Source organism: Dermatophagoides pteronyssinus, unplaced genomic scaffold (genome assembly GCF_027571235.1).
Source record: "Dermatophagoides pteronyssinus isolate colony J.1.1.1.1 unplaced genomic scaffold, Derpt_VIB-CSIC_2022.12 sq0015, whole genome shotgun sequence".
NCBI classification, from domain to species: Eukaryota; Metazoa; Arthropoda; class Arachnida; order Sarcoptiformes; family Pyroglyphidae; genus Dermatophagoides; species Dermatophagoides pteronyssinus.
This window is the reverse complement of record NW_027461539.1, coordinates 241692-259688: the sequence shown is the minus strand read 5'-3', so window position 1 is coordinate 259688 and position 17997 is coordinate 241692. Positions and strand designations below refer to the sequence as shown.

Here is a 17997-nt window from a genome sequence, read left to right as displayed (position 1 = left end):
AAAAAAATGACGCATTGTTGATATTTATATTTTTGTGAAGAGAATTATTTTCGGATTTCTTTTTTATATTTGAAAGAATAACCCTTATATATAATTTGATTCGCGAAAAAAGGGAAAAAATTAATCATTGTTTACTCCAAAAAAAAATCAATCAAACCTGTTGAACTTTTCCATCGAATCTTATGTGAATGACGAAATTCAAAATTATTTTCCCTTTTTTTTCTCTTCCTACATTTAAATTGTTTCATTTGAATTTTGTAATAATAGTTATTTATGTCTAAATGTCATAATGTTCATAACATAGCCTAAAAATGAACTATTTTGATTTCTAAAATCAATCGGAAGTCATTACTATAGTCGATATAGTTATATTAGAATTTAAATCAAAAAAAATTTTTCCAACATTAACGGGAATTACAGGGCGACCTCATTCACTTGACCCATTTTTGATTTTTTTTTCTTCGGCAAATTGTATTTATGTACACCATGTCAATGTCAAACCATGTCAATTTTCCTGATGAAGACTCTCATTCTCAATCCTATCGGTTGCATTCTGTATGATTTCTTTTCTTTTCATTTGTTTTTTTTTTCAGTGATGAACGATGATTTCTTTATTTCTTTTACTAATTATGTGTAAATGGATTCTCTTTTATTCTTAGTATATACATCTTTTTTGTCAAATGACAAACAAAAAATGAATGAATGAAATAAATAGAAAAATAGAAAATTTGGCAACAAAATTCAAAGCTATACTAAGATTATTTGACAGATGCAACTTTGAATTTCATCGTGACGGGTTGTACGTCTGTTGGTGTTTGTGTTTTTAGAAATCGAAGACGTATTCTTATTGTTGAACAAAAAAAGATCAAACGTCGTCTTCATCGTCGTGTCGATTATCTTCATTTGTTGTTTTTTTCTAGGGCGTCATATATTCTGAAAATCCTTATTTCGATCACATCGATTTGTATTGTGTGTGTCATTCATTTATTCTTTGATTTTCTAAATTTTCAATCAATTGTATGTTTATATTAACGCCATAATGGCTGTGATTTAAATTCATTCTCACTATATATATATCAATGATATGATATTATGAATTAAACCAAACATTCAAACCATTCGTGAAAAAAAATTGATGACCCAGATCGAAACGTCGTTATTTTTGCAAACATTTGTTTGGTTTTTTTTGATTTTGATTTTGATTTTTTTACTGTTCCAACTTGTTTAAAATCATTTATATATGCTTATACTATATGTTTCAATACGATTTGGCTTAGATTCTTAAATGTTTTTTTTTCAACACGATTCGGGAAGGGTGTTTACATATTATTAATGAGAAATACAACAATTTACAAAAAAAAACATCAAGTAGTGGTATTTATAAATGCTAAGAATGTTTGATTCTACATGTAAACAACAATCATTTGTTGCTTTACGTTTCCGCTATTCAATTCTTTAGAGAAGAAAATTGGTAGAGCGAAAATGAATGAATGAATGAATGCCGCAATGAATGCGCATTTGTGGCTATAACTATTCTATGTTAATGAGCACATCAACATTTTTCGTCGTCGTCGTCGTCGTTTTTTTTTGTAGAAAAATATTCTTTTTCTTTCATAGTGAAAGTCATTTAGCTATAGCATCACTATTAAAAGTTTTAATCTGTTAAATATATGTGAATTTTTGTAATTATTCTGGACAATTTTCGATATAATTCGAAGTTTTCGTTATTGTTGATTTTCCGTATGCAGAACAATTTGATTTTTATCAATTCTACTTATTTATCATTTTGTGATATTCAATTTTGTTTTGTTTTGTTTTTTTTCACCTATCAATCAGTGTGCTCACATTTATCGTCTAATTTTATTTAAATTTAGTTTTTCAAAAATTCTCATTCGGTTACAAGTTTTTTTTAAAATTGATTTTTTCTATCTTTAATCATCATCATTTAGTTGACAATGAATTGGATTTTCTGTTTAAGTTGTTAAACAAAACAAAAAAAAAGTGAAAATCATTAACGATGGCTGAAGAAGATCGAAATAAATTATTCAATGAAATAAAAAATTTTTCTCAACGTAAACTAAAAAAAGTTGAAACAAAAGTAACAACCGGTAGTGGTGAACAATTAACTGAAAAACGTTCACCAAAAGGTTTACAACAAATAAAATCTGAAGGTATCAATTCGGTTGGTTATGTTGTCGATACTAAACCCGATCTTCAGGTCGGTATGATCATACCTGGATTATTCATTTGTAAGTATTGAAATTTATTATTCTTAAAATACAAAAGATTATCAAGAAATTATCATTATCAATTCATATTTATTGATAAGTGTAGAATATTCATTTAGTTCTTTTTTATTCGTTTATTAATGTTTTTCTATGAGGTACAAATAAGATTTTTTTTTGCTTGATGCTAGAAATAGAACTATCATCATCATCATCATCATATTGATGATTGTTGCTATATATTTTTATTTTCGGGTTAAAGAATTGAACAAACAAGCTAAACAATCACATTTCATAAATCAATCTTCATTCTTTCATTTAGTTTCTTAAGTTTTAGAATTGCGCTTGAGTTTTTTTTTGTTTTTATCATCATCATCATTGCGGCATGAATGACGTCAATGTATAAAAATGGAATTGTAAATTTGAAATATTGAAAAAAAACAACAACTAAAGATTCATCTTGTTTTCAGTGTTTAAAAATGATAAGCAAATTTAGAATTTCAATTATGTAGAATCATTTTTTTTCTGTTGGGAAGAGGAATCATCAAATTATCATAATTTTTAATTTTATTTTATAATTTATAAATTATAGCATCTCAAGATGTTGCTCAAGATAAATCCTTATTGGATACATATGAAATTACACACATTCTTAATTTAGCACCGGGAGTTCCTAATGCATTCGAAGATGATTATAATTATAAAAAGATTGAAATATTAGATGTACCGGAAACGGATATCACTCAATACTTTGATGATTGTATTGATTTTATTCAAGAAGGCATACAACGTGGTAATTGTCTTGTACATTGTAATGCTGGTGTTTCCAGATCAACGGCAATATGTTGTGCTTATCTAATGAAACAGAATAAAATGAAATACAAAGAAACGTTGGCTGCTGTATGTATATTTTAGTTTAGGATGAATTTTTAATTATTTTAGTAAATTATTTTTTTTCATTAATTAAACAAACATAGGTTCGTGAAGCAAGAGCTTTTGCCAAACCAAACGATGGTTTTGCTAAACAATTAGAACAATATGAAGATAAATTATTCGGACAAATGGCCGCACCCGATTCATCGGAAGATAAATTTATGGCAAGAAAACGTGCCGAAATTGAAGCTGAAAAAGCAGCCATTTCCGGTTTGTATAATAATTTATGAATTCAATTAATTGCTTTGATGCTTTGATTTGGTTTTGTTAATATAACAGCATTGTAATCGCATGTAAGTTGTTCTTCTGCCTTTAACTATACTGCTGATTTTTAATTTTAATAAGCATTCAAAAACTAATTTTAATCTCTCTATTTTGAACAGGAACATCTTCCGTTAAAAATAAACTAGCACAATTTGGTGCACAACTTGAATCAGTTTACGCACAACGACTTGAAACTATGAAACCAATAAAATTGCCTTTGAAAAAGAAAACTCCATTGACACAACCACAGCCACAAAAACAGCAACAGCCAATAGTCAAGAATAATAAAAAAACGAATGCAACTGATACGCCTCTTCCTCCACCACCACCGCCACCTCCCTTACCTGAGCTTGGCAACCAAATTGTTCCTCCACCTCCACCACCACCAAATTCATTACTGAATAAAGGTCAAACAACAACGAACAAAAAAGCAATCAACAATAAAGTGGTGACAAATGAAAATAAGACAAATATTGTGAAACCTAAAGCCGATTTAGCCATAAACAAAAAGGAATTAGCAGATTCACCAAAACGGACAGCTAAATCCGATATGGTCGATGAGACACCAATCAAAGTAGCAGCGCAGAAAAAATTATGGGAATCGGCTCATAATAAGCAGCCCGAAATTAATAATGTACAGAATAAAAAACCAGTCAAAGTAAAAGCAGCACAACCGCAAGCTATACAGCCCATAGCCAAACCTTCTCCACCCGTTACTCAATCTCAACCACAACAACCAGATATAGCCATTAAGGCTCCCAATAAAGGTCCGGTTCGATCAAACAAATTAGGAACGTGGGAAAAATGTCCATCATCTACACCTGTATCAACCCCAGTTACTAATTCGAAAGCTGATATTGCTTCTCCTGAACCAAAGAAAAAGATAACTATTAAAAAGAAAGATGTCAATAATAATATAATCAATAATAATGAATCCGGTCAACCACGACGATCTACACGTGATTTGTCTTCAACAATCGAATCTTCCGCAACCGATTCAAACTCATCCACTCCATTTTCTTCACCGGGAACTCAACGTCGACAAATGTATTATGGTCGTCGCACATCTACGCAACCAATCGCTTCCGAACAACAGCAGCCACAACAACAGCAACCTGTTGCTTCCCGCAAACCAACCTGGGGTTTACGTGATCAAGTTGATAATCTAATTGAAACGACACCATCGTCAACGCCAACTAGGTGTCGTTCACCAGCTTTAGTTCCAACACCTCGTGACTCTCATAGTCCATCACCGCAGCCGGCTGGGATTGCAGGATCCGGTAAAAAAGTTTTCGGTCGTGTTCCACCACGACGAACTAGTCTCAGTGGAAATGGAGCTGTTGGACAGAATAACTTAACGAACGATGTAAGTGTAATTTAAGTTCAATCATTATTCCTTTGCATCCATTCCATTCATATTTTCCTATGCGATATCTTCTTAATATCAACGAATTTAATTCAACATTAAAACACAAAAATGCTTTATTTAAAAAACCATAACAATAATCTTGTATCCATGTGTGTGTATTACATATTGTGTATCTTCAGTTTGTGCCGATTTCACCACCACCACCACCGATTATGGTTTTTGATGATTCTATTGCACATAATAATAATATTGAACATAATGTTGATCGATTTCTTCATAAGCCACTATCGATGATGATTGATCGTATTAATTTTAGCCGTTCACCATCACCAATCAACTCGACAAACAAAACGAACATGCATGTCGATCATTTGCCTGTGAATTATACTCATCAATATGAAAATCATTTGCAACAACCGTACTTTGATCGTTCGACATCATTATCAGCAGGACATCTGGATCATAATTCTTCATCACAAAATTATTTTGTTCAACAACCAAGCTTTTATCCTAAACGATCATCATCATCGTCTTTGTTACCACCACAATCGAAACCGGAATTTCAACCTCAAAATCGGAAGTTTATATCTTGGATTGCATCCTCCCCCCAAAAACAACCCGAAAATCACTCTTATGTTCAACAACCCCAGATTCACAGTTCAACAACAAAAACTTTGTCAGAACAACAACAACAAGCTCGAGATTTTATTCAACAACAATTAGAAGCTCCTATGAATTTTGCACCTTTAATTCGACGACATACAACCAACGATCGAATCTGGGCTAATCGTAATAAAAGTTCAACATTACCTCAACAACAACCTATTCATACACCTATCCCAACTACTCAAAAAATAATGAATGGATGCCAGCCTGTTGACCAACGATCAGCGACAAATGTTCCATTTGATTCAAATCAACGTGATCGATTAGCTCATTCAATGTTTCTTCAACAAATTGAACCATCATTTGGACGACAAGCAATCACACCACCTCCTGGTCGTATGTTCAACTACAACGAGCGATCACAAACAGCGATTGGTAATGGTCGTCCAATATCGCCAAATATTCTTATGCGATCATCTTTACCGAAAATCACAGAAAATAATGATTCGATGAATGTATCATCATCACCATGGAGATTAGTGTCTGATAAGTCGACCAACCAACCAATGAATTCTTATTCAAATACAAATCTTTATAATTCAAATAATCAACAAATGCAACCAAAAAAATTAGTCGTTATACAACGCTCGCCAGAATCACATGAAAATATTTGCTTTGCCACTGATTATTGACACCGTTCGAATACAAATTCTGCCAAAAAATTTTCTTTTTGCTTTTATTATTGCAATGCATTTATTATACCAAATTTTATATGCTTAAATTTTTGTTTTATTCAAAAAAAATTGTACTTTAACCGACAAATTCCTGTAAATCTTAATAGTATTTTGAATTTTATTATATTTTTCATAAAATTCATCTCTCTGATTCTCATCCTTCTCATTGACACAGCTGCCCGTGGTATCAACAACAACAACAACGAAAACTTCCAGTAATAACAATGGCAATGTTAGCCAACCAATCGTACAAAATAAATTTAAAAACAAAGAACCAGAAATAATTAAAACTTCTCCAATCGCAAATAGAATGAAAGATTCGAACAAGGTGGATAAAATAAATGAACCTATTATTGATGAAAGAACAAATAATACAATGGCAAAATCAACAAAACAAACACAGCCGACTTCGTCGACATCATTATCGGCGTCAGAAGATCAACAAGTTCGTACCGGTTTCAAAAAAACGCCATTGAGAGAAACAAAAGAACGATCAGTAAATCGTTCTATTGAAGCAAGAAGAAAATCTAAAGGTCTGAATCGATCATCAACAGCTGAAATTCTTAAATTAATTAAAACAAAATCACGTGGCGATTTTGGCAAAAGTATGGAAACAGTTGATGAAGATGTTGAAATTGAATATCTTTTGGGTCAATTGGAAGAAGATGGATTAGAGAATATTGATTGGGAGGATATTGGTCTTGATGAAAAAGAAGTGAAAGAAATTGTCGAAAAAAATAAAGATGAAAATGGCTCTGGTGATAATGATGATAATAATGACGATGAATCATCATCAGAAGAATCAGAAGAATCATCATCGGAAGAGGATTCGGATTCAGACTCAGATGATGATGACGATATGGAACATACCGTATTCAAACCAATTACACCATCAAAACCAGTTAATGATTTGGCTCAACCAAAAATCACTTCGACAGCTACATTAACATTGAAACCGGTTCAAAATTCACAGCCAAATAAACTTGAAGTTGAAAGTGATGATGAAACGGATGATTCATCCGAAGAGGAAACTGAATCAGATTGAATAAGGAAAAATAAAATGTGTAAAATTGTCCGATTTTTTTTTCTTTGTCAATTTTGCTTTAAGCTTGCATATATTAAACACACACAAAACACACCATTTTCATATAAAAGCATAATCACAATTGATAATGAAAAAAAACAAAACTTATTCATTATCGGTAATTTACATTTGATTAATATATATTTTTCTTCGTTTCATACCATTTTCTATCTGATATGACCGCTTCAATTGATCAGCATTATTTTTTTTTGTTCAGTGATTGGTCTGATTCGAAAAATTTGTCTATTCTACATATTACAATTACATATAACCGACAATTTATGTTTTTTTTTTTAATTATTTAATTTAATCTTAATATTTGAATAAAATTAATAAAAGTAATAACAATAATAAATTTATTTTAAAGTTTAAAATCATTTTTTTTCTTAAATTCGTTTGTGTTTTATAATTCTAATGCTTTTCGTTTACATTCCATCATGTTTTGAAATTTTTGATGAAATTCAGAATCCATATGTGGTTGTCTCATTGGACCTCTTGATTCTTTTTTGTCATCACCATTTTTATCCATATTGTTATGCTGTTGATTTTTTGATTTATGATGTACACACATTCGAAATTTACCGCTACAAATCATATAAACAGGTTCTTTAAACATTTCATCAACAGTGAATCCAACGTCAACTTCAACTTCTTTGAAACATTCTTGAACATATTGTTCCATAGATTCACGCTTGAAGAAAAATTTTTACAAAAAAAAAGAAATTAGATTGATCTAATCATTAAAGGGTTATGAATTCATACATACCTCACCAATATCGTCTTTAACATCATCCATACATTTTTTCAATTCATTCAATTGTTCTTCAGTTGTTTTACCGGAACAAACTTTTTCTTGAATTTCTTGTGATAAACGTTTGAATTCGGGATTCTCACGCATTGCTGGACCACAATAAACAATTGTTACAGCAAATATGAACAAAATGATTCCAATGATGGTGATGGATTTCATTTTTGGATTGTTTTGAATCGATGAACGTTATTCAATGAAATTGTGATTTATCATAGCATCCATTTTTTTGATGGTAATTTATATTATCTGGTTTTCTATCAAATTTCAAAAGTATTATTAATTATGTAAATATTTACTCTCTTTGGTTAATGAGAATCTGCATATCATGCATTGATCAACTCAAGTTCAATTTTTTTTTTTTTTGGTAAAGGTGAATAAACAAATCATTTTTAATTTAACTTCTTTTTTTCAAAATTAAATAATCGAATCAGATGGCTTGCTGAATAAAGAGAATGAGAAAAATTTATGATGCATGTTAGTAATTAATTGAAAAAAAAATTAATTAAAAACTTTGTTAAATTTTTTGTTCATCAAAATGACATTTATGATTTTTTTTTGTAATGAAAAATTATGTCATCTTTTGACAAATCAATAATGTTAGTAATCATTACTATTGCTATGTTTATAACAAAGAAAATCTTATAAGATCTTTGATGAATGATAAATAGGACCAGATAAGATTTTTTTTTCATTAAAATTCTATGAGATTTAAGAACAAAAAGGTTAAATTTTTATCGATTATTTTTGTTGTCAATTTTATCCACCGTCAAAGCTAATCGATCATTGAAATTTGGTTTCAACAAATTTTTGTATAATCGTAAAAGTAATATTCGATCAGCACTAGATGGTTGTTTGATTTTTGTCGTTGATATTGATGTTTCTTGAGAATCATTGATCATCATCGGTATATCGGATCCAATAACATCGTCATCTTGATCCAGTATTGAATTTGAATCAAAATGTGTGTATGAATTGGAGCCATCTTTTTTGAATCGCCAACCATCACCCCATTTGATACAATTTTCAATGAATCGACGTATTTTTTGATCACCTTTCATTTTACGAATGGCCAATTCTCCACGAACAGCATTAGCTAAATCAAATTTTATTCCGAATAAAATGAAAACAATTTATTAAAATCATGAAAAAAAATTAAATAACGAAAATAGCATACGATTAGAAATAACATCAGCACATTTCCATCGTTGATTTACATCATTCATAGAACCTTCTACAAAAATTGGACCACCTAATTGATATTTATTATCGCCCATGGCCATGATCAATTCAAATACGATCATAGTAAACGTAGATGTCAATATTAAACGATTCATTGTTGAATAGCAGATATACAGTTTGCAAACATTAAATTTACAATTGACAAAATGATTTTAGATTTTATTTTTATTTTCATAAAATTGTAGATTTAAAAATTTTAAACAAAGCTTTGTGAAAATACATTGAATGATATTTTGTTCAAATTTAAAAATGAAAAGATTCTCAGCCGAATTCATCAAATAAATACCTGAGAAAACCGAATTTTGTATAGAGATGATTCTCATCATAAGATCACCACCACGATTATCATCATTAAAAGCAAAGTTGTTTTGTTTTTGTTCATCAACAAAAAAAAATGCGCACAAAAATCTTGGAAACATTGGAAACATACTTATTTAATGCATGATAATAGAAAAATTGATGACGACTGACCAAAAGTTAGTCTGACATTTGGACCAACACAAATTGCTTATGAATTTAAAATTTCATTTATTTTTTTAAAGTTAACGCATTTGGTAAACAATTTTTTTAAATTTTGATTAAAAAGTTTTATTAAGGTGTCGGCGGTTGTGTAAAATTTAACCAAGTGTGTATATCCAAAAAAAAATGTGTTAGTAGATAATTCTATTCTAAAAGTTCTTCAATTACTGTTGCTCATGATAATAGAATAATTGGTCTTGACCGGAAAAAAGTATATTTTCTTAAAATATGCTTTATCTGTATTTGACAAGCTATGTATGCATACATTAAGAATAAATTTCAATGTTTTTTCTCAACTTACAAGCCATTCTATTTCAATAATAACAAAAAAAAACTTATGACGACTATTTCCTTGAGGCCAAATGAATTTTTAAATATAAAACTTGAATTGCGATAATTGAAATGCCGTTTTTTGTTTTGTTTTGTCTTGTACAAAAACTAAAATGTCTTTTATTGCCATTGGTCAATTTATCAAAGGAAGGTCAGTTTATTCTTGAATAATCTTAAATGTTGATGTGTAATCTCTGGACTTATCATACATCATCGAACCGGAAAAATAGATTTTTGATTAAAGTATTATCAGGACTTGTTTGCTATTCATTCAATCTATAACATAGTTTATTCTTTAAAAAAATGGCTGAATTTTTATTATCGAAAAATCGATAATTATTAAAAATTCTTGATAGGAATCGATTGAATTTAAATTCAATATTGGTCTGATGACCTGTCGTTTATGAATAGGATACTTGGATTTGCATGCAGAATCGCTTTTGGCGCGGCAAACATATCGTTGCTCGCATGCGTGGATCGAATACATTTATTCGTTGAATTGTTGGATCATTTAATTTTTCGTGACCATGACAATCAGGTTGAACGAATGAAGTGTTTATTTGGATCACAGGTTTATTCTTGTTTTTTCGTTTCATTTTTTTTACCTTGGTTACCGTTGGTAATGGTGAAATTATTGCCCTTACTTTCTTGACTGTCTAAATTGTGTGTACATGGTTTTTTCGCGAGATAAAAATGTCTTCGAATCATCAACATTTAAATGGTGATGATTTCCGATCTCGAACATCCGGCGGCAGTAGCGGATTATCTTATTCATCAATACCCACTCATTTACATGCATTAACATCGTGTTCAAATACAGTTCAAGCCAATCCTAATGCTCCTAATATTGCATTCTCTCGTTTAGTAACTTTTCATCTTCAGGAATCAACAAATTTCTCCATTAAGTATGATCATTTGTTGTTTCATGATTTTTTTTTCATCATCTGATTCTTGGCTTATAGTAAAACAATACAACTGTTGCTCGAAGTGGACAGCCGATTCAATGAAATACGCGAAGAAATATCCGTTCGTATTTTGGATCCAAATGATCCATTTTTCATCTATCTTTATCCAATCGATTTTAATGAATATAAAAGGTAAAAGTTTATTGAAAATCTCATATAGAATGATTATCTATTTTCTTTTTTCAACCATAGTATCAAACAAACGCAGAACTTATTGGTGTCGTTTGAGAAATTTTCAGATAAATTGATTAATATGTTTGAAAAATGTTCCATATCTACTCCTAGTTCGGCCACTAGTACTCGTACATCTGGCATTCTTCATTCCGATAATGGATCAAGGTTGAGTACTATTTGTTTTTTGATGAGATATCAGTCTAACTTTTTATGAAAATCATATTTAACAGCTATATCCTATGCATAAGAAATTTGTCCCGAACAATGCTCACATTGGATATTGTTGAGCTGAATGAATTCAAAAATATAGTCCATTTATCATTTGAAATTCCATCCGCAAGTGAAGAATTTGTTCGAAGTAATTTTTGTACTATCTATCGAAAATCAAAATCTGAAATTGAAACTTTACAAATGCGAATTTCTTCGTTGGAAGATCAATTGAGCACAATGACCATCGTAAAATCTAACGAGGTACGAAGTTTAAAGTTAGAATTTGATATGGAAAAAAAATCCATCCAAGAAAAACTAAAAGATGTGGAGCAAAAATTTTCACAAGAACAAACCAAATGGAATGACGTGGAAAGAGTTTTGAAATCAAAATGTCAAAAACTACAAACTGATTTAAAGAATCGAGAAGAAACAATCGAAATCGAACGAAAAGAGCATGAAAGACAATATCATGAATGGAAAGAAAAATTGAATGAGGAAGTTGTCAAACGTCACAATAAATTAAAAGAATTGGATGAAAGAAATCAACAATTAAATGCCGAAGTAGGTATTTTAAAAATAGAAAAAGAGCAAACAAATCAAATAATGGTCAAAAACGAAACAGAAATTGGATCGATTCGAAAAGATTTGATAAAAGCAAATGAAATAATTCGTAAATTGCAAAATGAAGTCAAATCTTGTCAGGAAAAAATCAACACACTGAATGAAGTCACAGAAAAACAAGAAGAAATTGTCAGTATAAAAGAATCTACAATCGAGAGATTGAGTTTAGATTTGAAGCTTTGCCTGCAACAGTTGAAATCAAAAGAAAAAGAGATAGACCGGTTGAAATCGGATTATGAACGACAAAAATGTCATTGTTCTCAATTGGAGCTACAATTAACAAGTAGCAAAAAGATAATAGCGAATATGAATAAAGAATTGGATCAATTAAAGCTACAGAAAAAAACGCATGACAATAATTATCATCTCAAAGAATTGCAATTAGTTGATAATGATGGAAATAATTTCAAAGTTAACCATCATAACAAAAACAGTTGCAATGGAATAGCCAAATATGAATCGGAAACTAGCAAAATGAATAAATGTCCAACTCAAGCTATGAGACGTTCGAAAACAGCCGAGAATCTTTCAGAGATTCAAACCCAATCCAATTCCAATCGTGTCGAATTTGATCCAGATAAAATAAATGGAGGTAGATCAAAGAAATCTTTCCTATTTACAAACACTTCACGAGAATTACCACTAAAGACAGTCAACTTGAGGACTACCAAACGTAACCATGATTAGATAAATGTTGACTCCTTTTCATTAACACCAATAAATGGCAAATATTCTTTAGTTTAACAAGTATGTTACACAAAATCTCTTTAATAAGAGTATTAATCTATAATTTTTTGTTTTTCTAATTATAAGGACCATTATCGTCGTCATCATCATATTCGAGAAAATTATTACGATATTCTCCACCAGCAGGTCTTACATCATAATCGGAGCGTAATAATGGCATCGATTCATTATTTCGTGATCCTTGTGTAAGTTGGCCGCTAAACGATGTCGATTGAGATAATTGCTGATGCTGTGGTGATGAAAAGTTCTGCGATTGCTGTCGTGAAGATTGTGATTCGGAGACCATTTGATGAAAATACAACGAACTTAATGCCATTTGATTATCGCGTTTCTCCTGTTCGCTAAACGTATTACCATAACGGAGCTGTAATAGACGACGCCGTGTTTTACTGAAGCCAAAATCAGATGATTCAAGCATGCCGGTCGATGAATCGCCAATTTGACTAGTCTTGGTCATCATTTGAGACTGTCTTTGTTGATTTTTATTATTATCAGGTCTAATAGACGACGAAGATCCTGGTTGTGTTTCAATAAAAGCCGGGTAGGTTGATGTTGTTGGCGAACATAAATCAATTGTTGATTTGGATTCAGCAATAGTTGGCTGCAATCGTCCATCAGGAATAATTAAATTTGGAACACCCGGATCATCACAAGATTGACGTGTGAAAAGATCAATAAATTGCATTTGTGATAGATCTGGTGGTTGCCACTTGGGATTTTTTAATTTAAAATTAATCAGACTCAATTCTAGTTTACCATTACGAGTGGTATTACGATCATCGGGTAAAACTTCAGCATTATTTTTTCTCGATGTATTCATCGATTGATCGACAGATTGATTGTGTTCGTTTTTTTGTTGTTCTGGATTTGTAAAGATGCGATGACCGTTTTGATGAAAATTAAATTGGGAAAACGTACAAACATCACCAATATCGGCTAATTCTAATGTGTAGACACGAAAAAAATCAATTATCTCCAATGATCGTGATCGTAGATGGCGTATCAGGATGTAAGGAACGATCAAAGGGCTTAGCAATTCTTCCAATATAGTCGTACTTTTGTAGACAAATATATTGCCCATAGCGTTTCGGGCTTGAATGGTGTGCGGAGGATGATTATGTGGACGATAGTGAATGTGTTGTAGTATAGCTGCATCCAATTCTCCAAACGTCCATCGATTCGGTTCAGGATCGGGTAAAAAAGCTTTGGATATAGCAATTGCAGCTCCCAAGCCAGTGAATAAAAGTAAAACATGTTCAACAGTGATGACATCTTCGTCATAAACTGTTAATGCAATCAACACTGATAATAAAATAGCAGCAATCGTCTGTACAAAACGTGCTAATATTTCCAACAATGGAGCACGAAATGAATTCATATAGCGGGCAGCTGGACGATATGCACGATTCAATCGTTCATCAAGTTCATGATCCAATTCGTTGAAATGACGACAAAACCATCTACCATAACGTGACCAGGTACGCAATGCAAACAATGTTGGCTCTCGTTTGGCCGCTTCAACATAAGTGTAGAACGCATATAATGATTGCCATAAGAATATCATTGGCAATAGAAGTAGATTGAGCAGGCCAACCGCCAAACATCGATTGGAAAAACGACGAGCACATTCTAAACGTTCCGATGGTGATTTGATTTCATCACGAAGTTTCCAGTTTTTATCAAACAATGAAAACACGCCACGAAACAAAAGAATTCGAAAATTAAATTCTAATCCGGATGTAAGATAAATACATTCGCCAAGTAATGGTACACGAAAATAGATTGGAAGTACACCTTTGTTGATCAATGCAATCATATAGTTGGCTCGTCGTAATAAACGATTATGAACGGCTAACTCATCCAAATGTGTTTCTCTTAGCAGACATTGAGATTGTGCATTGATGAGTCTTAGTTGTACCTCTTGCCATGAATATAACAATGGATCATGAATTTGAAGAGCTTCAATAAAGAATGATCGGATAGCATAGTTACTCAATATTGTATGCACAGCAACACCTAATTTGCAAAACCAAAATCCAGCCGAAAATAACAAAAAAAATACTTCAAGTGAACTCAATCGAATTTGATTCCATGGAATCAAGACATCCGATATAGTTATTTTCAGTGGCGTATCTGTTGGATGTCCATCTGGTAGTTTCTTTTTAAACAACACTTGATAATCAATACAATGTAGAAAGAATACGGTAAACAATACGACCAATAAAACTTCCAATAATTCCAAAATATTTTCCACCACTATACAAATAAAACCAGATTTTCGATAGTAATAATAGATTCGTTCGAAAAAGTCATCTAAATCACTGATATAAGCTTGCCATGGTCGAGAAATTTTTTGTCCTGATGCTACATGAATGAAGAGATGAGGATTTTGTACAGGATCTGCAATATCGGCAAATGATTGATACGTTGATTGATTTTGTTGAGTTAATGGCTGTTTGGCAGTCGAGATTGCATTAATTGTTTCATTGGTATCTAGATTTAAATCAGTTTCGGATGATGGTTGTTCAAGATCCGAATTACGTTGTCGACCAGCAGGTAATTTGTTTAAATGGGGTGGAGGTATCTGTTGTTGATAATTATAATGATGATCATTCGATTGATGAAGATTAGATTGATTCGTAATGACAATTCTGTTAGGCATTGGTTCAAACTATAATGAACAAATAGAAGATAGAAATCAAAATTAAAACATCTGAATCAAAATTTTCTTACCATTTGGCTACGAAAAAAATTCTAACATGGATTGATTGTTCGATGATGAAATGGCATCCAATATCATTATAAAATTAGCCTGTGTTCAGAATAAAATTATTGATTTAAATTAAAATCTATTATGTTTAACACCAGATTTCAAACCTTGATAAATGTCTAAGATCTGTGCGGATCAATGAACATGGCAAAAAGAAAATGATGAGATTTTATAAAGCCAAATAGAATAGGTATCACAAGTTTTAATTAATTTTAATTAAATGACTAATTGTGTGTCTGTAATGAATGTTTGTGTTGATGATGATCACAGGATAACGAAAGATAAAATAAAAATATTGAAATCAAAAAAAAATGTTTCTTTTTTTTTGCAACCAAAATCTAATTGTTTCCAATAAGAGAATCCAAGAATGGAATAAAAAATGAAACGAAAAATATGTAAACACAATAGCAGTCAACAACAACAACAACAAAAAATTAATGCGCACGAGATACAAATCCTTTTTTTTCAGTGTGGTAAGATAGAAGCAGCATCATATGATAGTGGTAGCAGTCAATATGATCGTCACGGGTACATTATATTATAAAGGGATTTTAACATTCACAGCTGATACAGAATTATAATAAAAATTTTGTAATAATATCCTGCAGGTAAATGAATGAATGAATTCCATTTTTCATAATTTTATTAGTTTGTCTTTTGAAAATTTAAATTAAATTATATTATATATGTAGCAACAAAAGAATAAAACTTTGAATAAAATTATGTCATTTTTTTAATCGTTGATATACCATTTGTAGATTGTTGATTTGATTCACAACGATCAAGTATTAGGCCAACATACCAAGTAAATTTAAATACTAACGGTTTTTCCGTCGCTAGATAAGTTGAATGTGTACAGAATAAAATATGTAGATAAGATCCATAACCTGCAAATACATGCCACCAAGCATGTAGCTGTGTTAATGGATTCAATATAAAAGGTAAAATTGTATTGGTTTGACGAAATAATTGTAATTGATTGCAATAGAAATTATCGATCATCCATAGAAATGCTCCAAAATAGTAGATGATAGTGCCAACATAGAACACCGTTTTATTACATGGACGATATTTGAGCAATAAGATGGTAAAATAAAGCATATAAGTGACCAGAATAACATAGGATATTTGAAATAGAATTGGCGTTTTGAGGTATAAATAGGTGAGCAATGATAAAACACCATAGGTGACCAGAATCGTTTTAAGCATTAGGTTTTTGTAAAAATTTTCCTGTAACATCGGATAATAATGAATCATAAGACAATAGACCAATATTAAACTTCCCCATATCATTGGTATTTCGTCAAATAATTGCATTTCATACAAAAGAGTCATATGAAAATTCCATGAACCAAAACCGACAAAAGCAATGCTAAGAAAACATAACATAAATCGGATATGAAGTTTATTACGGTATGCATAATAGAAACCGGTAATCGATGGTATAATCATTGCCAAATTAGAAACAGTATTCCAAAATTCGGCAATATATTTTGTTGTTATGTAATTTTCTTCACACCAATCAATTGTAGAAGTTGGATGGCCCCAATATCCTTCGATTGGAGCCATTTCTTTTTTCTGTTTATTGTATTCTTTCGATGAAAGCTATATTATTTAAAAACAACAACAACAACAACAACAAAAGAAAATTAAATAATTTAAGAACAATTCTATAGAATTTATATTCACACTTAAAAAATTATTGTTTTGTTTGACAATAATAATACATGTATTCAACAACAACATTCAAACAGGATAATGATTATGATTGTGGTCATGATAGATTGTAATGTTAGTTTTTTTTTCATGTCATGTTTATGGTATTATAAACGCAAGCAACAAAATAGGAAAATACAACGAACATGGATAAAATCAAAAAAAAGAGAAAACGAAAAATTGAAACTTGGAAATTGTAATCAAATATGCTTACTAATTGTCTCTCTTTTTTTTTTGTTGTTGTTTTGTTTCACTGATTGTTGTGTCTGTGTGTTTTTTTTCAATAATACAAAATAATATTGAATTTACGAGTATGCTTTTTACGAGTATTGAACTGTCCTAGTTCAAGTAAAATGATGAAACTGTTGAAACAAACGTAACAAAAATGGAAAAAAATAGAAAGAAATTTTCATTGACTGTTGTGATAATCATATACAATTTGCGATTCATGTGAATGTTTATAAAATACAAAAGAAAATTGGTTGGCCAACGATGACGACGACGACGAAAGCGAAATTAAGTTTTTTTTTCTTTCTCTCTCGTATTTTCGATGAATGATTATGATTGTCATTCGAATATTCGGAAATTCAAATGAAAAAAAAATACCAAAATTAGAATAGGCCATTATATTTCACATACACAGGATAATGATATCATGCATCATTACTGTGTGTGTATGT

At 30.8% G+C, this 17997-nt stretch overlaps 5 protein-coding genes across 10 annotated transcripts; 2 read left to right on the top strand and 3 right to left on the bottom strand.

Annotated features, from left to right (window-relative positions):
* Positions 1–774: 774 nt before the first annotated feature.
* On the top strand, positions 775–7574 carry LOC113791817 (uncharacterized). 4 transcript variants are annotated; one of them, XM_075822196.1, is made up of 6 exons: positions 775–1017; positions 1950–2249; positions 2818–3125; positions 3203–3368; positions 3542–4788; positions 4971–6205. In XM_075822196.1, exons 2-6 carry the CDS (start codon positions 2018–2020, stop codon positions 6087–6089), a joined length of 3072 nt encoding a protein of 1023 aa, XP_075678311.1. In that variant the 5' UTR covers positions 775–1017; positions 1950–2017; the 3' UTR covers positions 6090–6205. The 4 variants fall into 4 exon arrangements, with proteins under 4 accessions (XP_075678311.1, XP_027197450.2, XP_027197451.2 ...); XM_027341649.2 differs by lacking the exon at positions 775–1017 and having other exon boundaries at positions 1840–2249; XM_027341650.2 differs by lacking the exons at positions 775–1017; positions 4971–6205 and adding an exon at positions 6307–7574.
* Positions 7545–8269, bottom strand: LOC113791818 (uncharacterized). Its single transcript, XM_027341652.2, has 2 exons — positions 7982–8269; positions 7545–7906 (listed from the first exon to the last, which is right to left on the bottom strand). Exons 1-2 carry the CDS (start codon positions 8183–8185, stop codon positions 7619–7621), a joined length of 492 nt encoding a protein of 163 aa, XP_027197453.2. The 5' UTR covers positions 8186–8269; the 3' UTR covers positions 7545–7618.
* Positions 8270–8391: 122 nt separating this feature from the next.
* On the bottom strand, positions 8392–9713 carry LOC113791724 (uncharacterized). Of its 2 annotated transcripts, XM_075822199.1 has the most exons (3): positions 9552–9713; positions 9201–9275; positions 8392–9119 (listed from the first exon to the last, which is right to left on the bottom strand). In XM_075822199.1, exons 1-3 carry the CDS (start codon positions 9691–9693, stop codon positions 8758–8760), a joined length of 579 nt encoding a protein of 192 aa, XP_075678314.1. In that variant the 5' UTR covers positions 9694–9713; the 3' UTR covers positions 8392–8757. The 2 variants fall into 2 exon arrangements, with proteins under 2 accessions (XP_075678314.1, XP_027197334.2); XM_027341533.2 differs by lacking the exon at positions 9552–9713 and having other exon boundaries at positions 9201–9519.
* Positions 9714–10580: 867 nt separating this feature from the next.
* On the top strand, positions 10581–13524 carry Sas-6 (Spindle assembly abnormal 6). The gene is made up of 5 exons (XM_027341531.2): positions 10581–11019; positions 11077–11211; positions 11272–11418; positions 11484–12831; positions 12898–13524. Exons 1-4 carry the CDS (start codon positions 10808–10810, stop codon positions 12769–12771), a joined length of 1782 nt encoding a protein of 593 aa, XP_027197332.2. The 5' UTR covers positions 10581–10807; the 3' UTR covers positions 12772–12831; positions 12898–13524.
* Atg9 (autophagy-related protein 9) lies at positions 12833–17397 on the bottom strand. 2 transcript variants are annotated; one of them, XM_075822198.1, is made up of 3 exons: positions 17291–17397; positions 16392–17206; positions 12833–15503 (listed from the first exon to the last, which is right to left on the bottom strand). In XM_075822198.1, the coding sequence occupies exons 1-3, from the start codon at positions 17345–17347 to the stop codon at positions 12887–12889; spliced, it is 3489 nt and encodes a 1162-aa protein (XP_075678313.1). In that variant the 5' UTR covers positions 17348–17397; the 3' UTR covers positions 12833–12886. The 2 variants fall into 2 exon arrangements, with proteins under 2 accessions (XP_075678313.1, XP_075678312.1); XM_075822197.1 differs by lacking the exons at positions 16392–17206; positions 17291–17397 and adding exons at positions 15565–15643; positions 15709–16029 and having other exon boundaries at positions 12833–15502.
* Positions 17398–17997: the final 600 nt, after the last annotated feature.

What these genes read in the sequence shown, in the direction of transcription:
- LOC113791817 (XM_075822196.1), top strand. Translation starts at nt 2,018, where the DNA reads ATGGCTGAAGAAGATCGAAATAAATTATTCAATGAAATAAAAAATTTT. An exon ending in TGAAAAAGCAGCCATTTCCG is followed by an intron (nt 3,369 to 3,541) that starts GTTTGTATAATA and finishes TATTTTGAACAG; the next exon opens with GAACATCTTCCGTTAAAAAT. An exon ending in AGAATAACTTAACGAACGAT is followed by an intron (nt 4,789 to 4,970) that starts GTAAGTGTAATT and finishes GTGTATCTTCAG; the next exon opens with TTTGTGCCGATTTCACCACC.
- LOC113791818 (XM_027341652.2), bottom strand. Translation starts at nt 8,185, where the DNA reads ATGAAATCCATCACCATCATTGGAATCATTTTGTTCATATTTGCTGTA. An exon ending in TTAAAGACGATATTGGTGAG is followed by an intron (nt 7,907 to 7,981) that starts GTATGTATGAAT and finishes TTTTTCTTCAAG; the next exon opens with CGTGAATCTATGGAACAATA.
- LOC113791724 (XM_075822199.1), bottom strand. Translation starts at nt 9,693, where the DNA reads ATGTTTCCAATGTTTCCAAGATTTTTGTGCGCATTTTTTTTTGTTGAT. An exon ending in ACAAAATTCGGTTTTCTCAG is followed by an intron (nt 9,276 to 9,551) that starts GTATTTATTTGA and finishes AATATCAATTAG; the next exon opens with GTGGTCCAATTTTTGTAGAA. An exon ending in TGCTGATGTTATTTCTAATC is followed by an intron (nt 9,120 to 9,200) that starts GTATGCTATTTT and finishes AATTTGATTTAG; the next exon opens with CTAATGCTGTTCGTGGAGAA.
- Sas-6 (XM_027341531.2), top strand. Translation starts at nt 10,808, where the DNA reads ATGTCTTCGAATCATCAACATTTAAATGGTGATGATTTCCGATCTCGA. An exon ending in TCAACAAATTTCTCCATTAA is followed by an intron (nt 11,020 to 11,076) that starts GTATGATCATTT and finishes CTTGGCTTATAG; the next exon opens with TAAAACAATACAACTGTTGC. An exon ending in GATTTTAATGAATATAAAAG is followed by an intron (nt 11,212 to 11,271) that starts GTAAAAGTTTAT and finishes TTTCAACCATAG; the next exon opens with TATCAAACAAACGCAGAACT.
- Atg9 (XM_075822198.1), bottom strand. Translation starts at nt 17,347, where the DNA reads ATGTTGTTGTTGAATACATGTATTATTATTGTCAAACAAAACAATAAT. An exon ending in AAAACAATAATTTTTTAAGT is followed by an intron (nt 17,207 to 17,290) that starts GTGAATATAAAT and finishes TAAATAATATAG; the next exon opens with CTTTCATCGAAAGAATACAA. An exon ending in TTTACTTGGTATGTTGGCCT is followed by an intron (nt 15,504 to 16,391) that starts AATACTTGATCG and finishes TTGTTCATTATA; the next exon opens with GTTTGAACCAATGCCTAACA.